This window comes from Carlito syrichta, unplaced genomic scaffold (assembly GCF_000164805.1).
Source record: "Carlito syrichta isolate Samal-C Ts95f unplaced genomic scaffold, Tarsius_syrichta-2.0.1 Scaffold314047, whole genome shotgun sequence".
Taxonomy (NCBI): Eukaryota; Metazoa; Chordata; class Mammalia; order Primates; family Tarsiidae; genus Carlito; species Carlito syrichta.
The window spans coordinates 11,545-18,331 of NW_007258143.1; the positions used below are offsets into that span (position 1 = coordinate 11,545).

General features: G+C 46.0%; 1 protein-coding gene across 5 annotated transcripts in view; it reads left to right on the forward strand.

Annotated features, from left to right (window-relative positions):
- The window catches only part of PIN4 (peptidylprolyl cis/trans isomerase, NIMA-interacting 4), a 147,586-nt gene that overhangs the window by 2,989 nt on the left and 137,810 nt on the right, over positions 1-6,787 (forward strand). For all 5 annotated transcript variants that reach the window (XR_002482702.1, XM_021718969.1, XM_008070860.2 and 2 more), the window contains exon 2: positions 3,375-3,448. Coding sequence is in view for 4 of the 5 variants with exons in the window: in XM_021718969.1 (XP_021574644.1) it covers positions 3,375-3,448 (74 nt within the window). In the remaining variant the exon portion in view is untranslated. The remainder of the gene's footprint in view (positions 1-3,374; positions 3,449-6,787) is intronic.

The following is a 6,787-nucleotide window of genomic DNA, read 5'->3' on the forward strand; positions in this document are numbered from 1 at the left end:
GAAGGCTGAGGCGGAAGGATCTCTGGAGCCCAGCAGGTCGAGGCTGCGGTGGCCGGAAGCAGCCACTGCACTCCAGTCTGGGTGAGAGTGACACTCCAACTCAAAAAAAGAAAAGCATGGAAATGGGATGGTAGATAAAGGAAGAAAGAAGATTAAGAGAGTTTTATTTTGTTTGTATCTTCAGAGTGGGGAAAACGTGGGAGTGAGACTGGGGTGAAGGATTCAGTAGCGTAAGAGAGGTAAGGGTACAGAGAAGTGAGATTTAGGAGAAAATGGAGTCCAGGACCAAGGTAGTCCAGGACCTTTGAATAGGAAAAGGGACACTTTATGCTGAGGTCATAGAGAAGGAGACAAAATAGATGTGGTTGTAAAAATTGGGACCAGGGATACGGAAGGAGCAGGATTAAGGAGATCATACTTAATGACCTCAATTTCTTAATAAAGTAGAAGGCAAGGGTTTTTTTTGTTTGTTTTGTTTTGTTTTTTGAGTCGGAGCCTCACTCTGTCACCCAGGCTGGGGTGCAGTGGCATACTCACAGCCACCATAGCCTCGACCTCCTGGGCTCAGGTGATCCTTTCGCCTCAGCCTTCCAAGTAGGAGGCACACGCCACCATGCCCGGCTAATTTTTTGACTTATTGTAGAGATGCGGTCTCGCCAAGTTGCCCAGGCTGGCCTCGAACCCGTGGGTTCAGGCAGTCCTCTCACCTCAGCCTCCCAAAGTGCTGGGATTATAGGCGTGAGCCACAGCGCCTGGCCTGGCAAGGGGGTTTTTTGTGTGTTTGTTTTTTGTTTTTGAGTCTCACTCTTGTTGCCCAGGCTGGAGTGCAGTGGCACGCTCACGGCCTGCAGCCTCAACCTGCTGAGCTCAGGTGATTCTTCTGCCTCAGCCTTCCAAGTAGCTGAAGTATTTTTTAAAACCAGGGGCAGAGACTCAGTCACTCAGTACTGGTCTTGAGGAGAGAAGTAGAGATTTGGAATAGGGTAGTGAGAGAGGGAAGGAAATACAAATAAAAGGCTTGCCCTCAGGGCTAGGAGCCTGACTGAGGTTGAAGGCCATGAATTTGTAGAAAACACAATCTGTACAGTCATGATTTACCTTGTACCATACAACTGGTACAATATAGGATTGAAAAGAGCTAGGTGTAGCCTTGAGCCATGGTTGAGGTTTTGTCAGACAATTATAATAGGAAGATGGCAACACAAAGTAATTAGGGGTACCAGAGGGAACGCAGTTCAGATGATCCAGCATGAGGTCCAGACTGGGAAGGGAAGGAGAAGTCTGGTAGTCTAGGGAAGACTGCAGGGCAGAGGAATAGGGGGGTGGGGGAGAGTGTGAAATCAAAGAGTGTTACAGGAATGAGGCATGAGAGAGCTAGAAGGACAGGAAGTTGTAGCCAGAGAATAAACTACTAATAGTTCTGAGTGGCACAATTTCATCATGTACCCCTAGGGCAGGTGGCTTGGAATAGAGAGCATGGACATTTGGAAGGGAGATCCAGAACTGTGAGATCAGGTTGTTAGATGAGATTCTTCAGCATAGATGGTGAGGTCACCCAAGATAATGGTAGCAGTGAGGGTGGAGAGGAAGTCCAAAGCTGATGCCAGAATCCTCAGTAAATCAAAGTAAGGGGGCAGGCAGAGATGACAGCAGCCAAGAGGGAAGAGGATGGGATAACTGAAAGGCATTATCATTCAAGAGTGGATATACAGCAAACCCAGTTATGAGGTTTCCTCCCTCCCTCCCTCCATTCTTCCTCTCACTCTTGCCCAGGCTGGAATGCAGTGGCATGATCATGGCTCACCACAGCCTTGGCCTCCTGGGCTCAGGCGATCCTTCTGCCTCAGTCTCTCGAGTAGCTGGGACTACAGGCATGTGCCACCATGCCTAGCCAATTTTTTTGTAGAGACAATGTCTTGTGTTGCCTAGGCTGATCTTGAACTCCTAGGCTCAAGTAATCCTTCTGTCTTTGCCTCTCAAAGTGCTGGGATTATAGGCATGCACCACCGCACCCAGCCAGAGTTTGGTTTAATAAAAGTCCTTTGGCAGTAACATTTTCTCAGGCTTTTGGCGGTCAGTATTTGGAATTTTCAGTTTAATCGAACATTTACTGAACACCTGTTATGTGTCAGGCATTGTGCTAGGCGTTGGAAATACTAAGACAAGTAAGATGGAGTCTCCTGCTTAAAACTTTTTGATGGTTTCCTGTTACTTCTGGGATAAATTCCAAGTTCCTTAATACCCTAACCTTCAGACACCTCCCCCAGGCAGGCTCGTCTAACAGTACTTCCACCTCAGATTTGGCTTCATCCATACAATTTTCTGCACATAGTGTGTGGTTTGCCGCAACCTGGAGTGTCTACTCTTTTTTTTTGAGTCGGAGTTTCACTCTGTTGCCCAGACTGGAGTGCAGTGGCATGCTCATGGCCATCGCAGCCTTGACCTGCTGGACTCGGGCAATTCTTCTGCTTTATCCTTCCAAGTAGTTGGAACTACAGGCATGTGCCACCATGACTGGATACTTTTTTTATTTATTGTAGAGCCAAGGTCTCGCTAAGTTGCCCAGGCTGGTCTTGAACCCCTGGTTCAGGCAATCCTCCCACCTTAGCCTTCCAAAGTGCTGGGATTACAGACTTGTACCACCACGTCCAGCCAAGAAGTCTTATCGATCTTTATCTAAAATAAATTCTTGGAGATTTTACTTATTGGAATTATTAATACTTGAATATATAGATGCAGCGCATATTAAAAGCCTTCTAAGAGCTTAGGAGTTTGCTTTTAGTGGGCAGGATTTTTTTTTTTTTTTTTTTTTTTTTGAGTTGGAGTCTCACTCTGTCACCCAGACTGGAGTGCAGTGGCCGTTCCCGGCCACAGCAGCCTCGACCTGCTGGGCTCCAGTGATCCTTCCGCCTCAGCCTTCCAAATCGCTGGAACTACAGACGCACGCTACCACACCCGGCTCATTTTGATTTATTGTAGAGATGAGGTCTTGCCAAGTTGCCCAGGTGGGTCTCAAACCCGCGGGCTCAGGCAATCCACTCACCTCAGCCTCCCAAAGGCGCGGGATTACAGGCTGAGCCACAGAGCCCGGCTATTGGGTCCAGAGAATCTGGAGCAGGCTTCTGGGGATCTCATTCACCCAGTAGCACTCTCATGTGTATCCATTTCCTGTGACGGGTTTATGGAGGGCACTAATTTCCTGTTTGAAGGGAGGTGAGTCACAGATCATTTAACTTGATATAGTAAAGTGTCTGGCTTAGTTCCCTTTTGAAGCTTAGTGCTCTGACGGAAGTATCATCTCCCATTGTGTGTTGGTCCTTTCTGTAAATATCAAGGTGAAGATTAAATGAGCACCTGTATTCTCTTCTGTAAAGGGGGAGCAGCCGCTAGGAACGACAGTGCTGACAAGAAGACTCAGGGTCCTAAAGGTGGTGGCAATGCAGTAAAGGTGAGTTAGTTCTTTTCCATGTTAAATATAAATAACATATATGTTGACACACATAAAAGTATGCTTAACGCATTCTAATAGGCTAGCCTAACACTATGCAAAATCAAGATAACCCAAAATTTAAAAATATAGAACAATCTTGCTTATGAAACATAATTTCTGGCCAGGCATGGTGGCTCACGCCTATAATACCAGCACTTTGGGAGACAATTGCTTGAGCCCATAGGTTCGAGACCAGCCTGGGCAACTTGGTGAGACCTCATCTCTATAATAAATCAAAAAATTATCTGGTCGTGGTGGCATGTGCCTATAGTTCCAGCTACTTGAGAGGCTGAGGCAGAAGGATCACCTGAGCCCAGTAGGTTGAGACTGCAATGGCCGTGAGCATGCCACTGCACTCCAGCCTGGGTGACAGAGTGAAACTCCAACGCAAATAATAATAATAATAATAATAATAATTACTTGTAGTACTTAGTCCCAGAGGAATGTCTGCTGGGAGAAAATTTAATCTGCAAACAGAACTGTACTACTTAGTGCTACAGAACAAGGGTGATGTCTGTGTTTTAGTCAGGGCATGGGAGCCTATACTTTGATTCATCCATTCAGTAAGAATTCAGTGATATCTACCCCGTGCCAAGCAGTATATTAGGCTCTAGGGATTTAACAAACAACAACAACAAGAAGAGATGGTCCCTGTTATTATAGTCTACTTGGGAGCTGTCAGGTAAAGAGATACATTTCATTGCCGTATGTTAAGTCTAGCAGTGGAGCTGCATCATATAAATTCAACCATACACATGCAGCCAAAATAAAGAGTGATAATGTGCCTCTGCTCACCATTCTATTCAGTGAGCCTATACCCCAGAGAGAGTGGATGGGAAACATGCACTTTTCTGTAGTTGCCCTCCATTCTCGTGTGAGCATCCAATCACATGAAGTGGGATTCTGGTACCCAAAGATAAGTGTTCATAAAACACTTCTCCTAAATAAAATCCGGCTGCTTCATCTGGTGTTCATCTGAAATTGTGCTCGTTGTTACAACCTGGGAATGGGGTGTGTGTGGCTGTGTGGGGCTTCATGAGAGCTGCCATGCTGGTCTCCAATATGACATCTTTATGAGGGTGCTCTAGGGTAATTTTGGCTGTATACAGCTTTTACTCTTCTAACCTAAGAGATTGTATGTGGCTTTATAGAGGAATCTTAGCCTCTCTGGAAGAAAATGAGTTCAGTGTGGCTATACATGAGGTATATGGAAAGGAGTGGCATATTATTAGGTAGGAAAGTAGATTAGGGTTGTATTTTTTATAAAGCTTTTTCTTTTGAGGCAATTACAGATTTACATGCAATTGTAAGACATAATACATGTTACCCTGTTCCCCCAGCAGTAACATCTTACAAACCTATAGTATGATAGCACAACCAGGATATTGACATTGACATGGTCAAGATATCTATCGCCCCAAGGATCCCTCCTGTTGCCCTTTTATAACTACACTCTCCTCTCTCATGCCCCTACCTCTGCCCCATTTGTAACCCATGACAGCAACTTACTGTATAATTTCATAATGTCAAGAATGCTATATGAATGGAATTGTATAGTATGTAACCTTTTGGAATTTTTTTTCATTCAACATAATTCTCTGGAGATTTTATTCAAGGTGTATATATCAATAGTTTGCTCCTCTGTATTCCTGAGTAGTATCCCTAATCTGGAAGTCCAAAATGCAATATACTCCAAAATCCGAAACTTTTCAAGCACCAACATGATACTCAAAAGAAATGCTCATTGGAGCATTTCAGATTTAGGATTTTGGATTAGGGATGCTCAACTAGTAAGTATAATGCAAATATTCTAGAATTTGAAACACTTCTGGTCCCAAGCATTTGGGAAAGGGGTACTCTAACACTATTCCATGATGTAGAAGTACCATTGTATGTGTAACCATTCACCTGTTGAAGGACAGCTGGCTGTTTCTAGTGGGGTTTTTTTTGTTGTTGTTTTTTGTTTTTTATTTGAGTTGGAGTCTCACTCTGTTGCCCAGACTGGAGTGCAGTGGCCGCTCCCGGCCACCGCAGCCTCGACCTGCTGGGCTCCGACGATCCTTCCACCTCTGCCTTCCAAGTAGCTGGAACTACAGGCATGCGCTACCACGCCTGGCTAATTTTTTGATTTATTGTAGAGATGAGGTCTCGCTGCCCAGGCGGGTTTTGAACGCGCGGGCTCAGGCAATCCACTCACCTCAGCCTCCCAAAGCACGGGATTACAAGCTGAGCCACCGAGCCCGGCTTCTAGTGTTTTTTGAAGGCCCCAGCAGAGAAGGGACCCCAGGGCCCTCTAGCCTTTTTAAGGTTTAGCTCCTTTCATATCCTGCCATTGTGCTTCAGACTCCACCCCTGTGCCTACACCCTGCCCTTATGTCACTGTGAGCTGTGCAGATTCTGAGACCCACCTGCTGACCACAGCTTTCCTCCTTCCCCCTCCTTCCTGCCTCCCGAATCCTGTTCCTCTGTTCTTCTCACAGACCCCAGGCCCTCAGGTCCACCCTGCTCTCCCCACCTTCGTCTGGGCTTCATGTTTATCCTATCCCCTGTATTTCCTGTCAACTGGAAATTAGATCCAAGGGCTTGATCATTGGATTGAAGAGCCCCGACCCCTTTTCCTTTTGGTTGTCTGCCTGCATCCACCTGCCAAACTGCAACTCTGGATCAGTCTAATGGTCTGCTTTCCTTGTGCTTAAACCCGGAACTGCTGGGCCCTACTGGAGGGCCACCCAGCCTTGGGAACTGGAGCCACTAATACCTGGTCTGTAACCTTAGCTAGGCCCTAAGTACTGCTTAGCAATCCTTTACCAGTCACCTTAAGCCATCACCCTATTCCCAGCAGACAGCAGACAGCTTCATCTGGTGGTTCTCAGCCCTAGATATACGGCAGATTCACCAGGAGAGCATCTAAAAAATACCAACACCTAGTGTCTCACCCCAGACCAACTGTGTCAGAGTCCCTGGAAGTGGAGCCTGGACTTTGATACCTTTTTTCGAAGCTCTGGAGGTGATTCTAATATGCTGCCAGGGTTGAGAAACACTGATCTAGTCTCACAGGGTTCATGTGAGGATTTAATCAGATAATTCATGTAGAGCACCTAGCACAGTGCTTAGCAAATACTAAATACTTAGTAACGTTTAAATATTTTTATTGTTTTCACAAGAACATGGAAACCAGACCTTTTGTCAGGAACTCTTGACCTTCAGCTCTCTATCAACAAAGCTGCCTTGGCCGGGCTTGGTGGCTCAGCCTGTAATCCCACGCCTTGGGAGGCTGAGGTGAGTGGATTGCCTGAG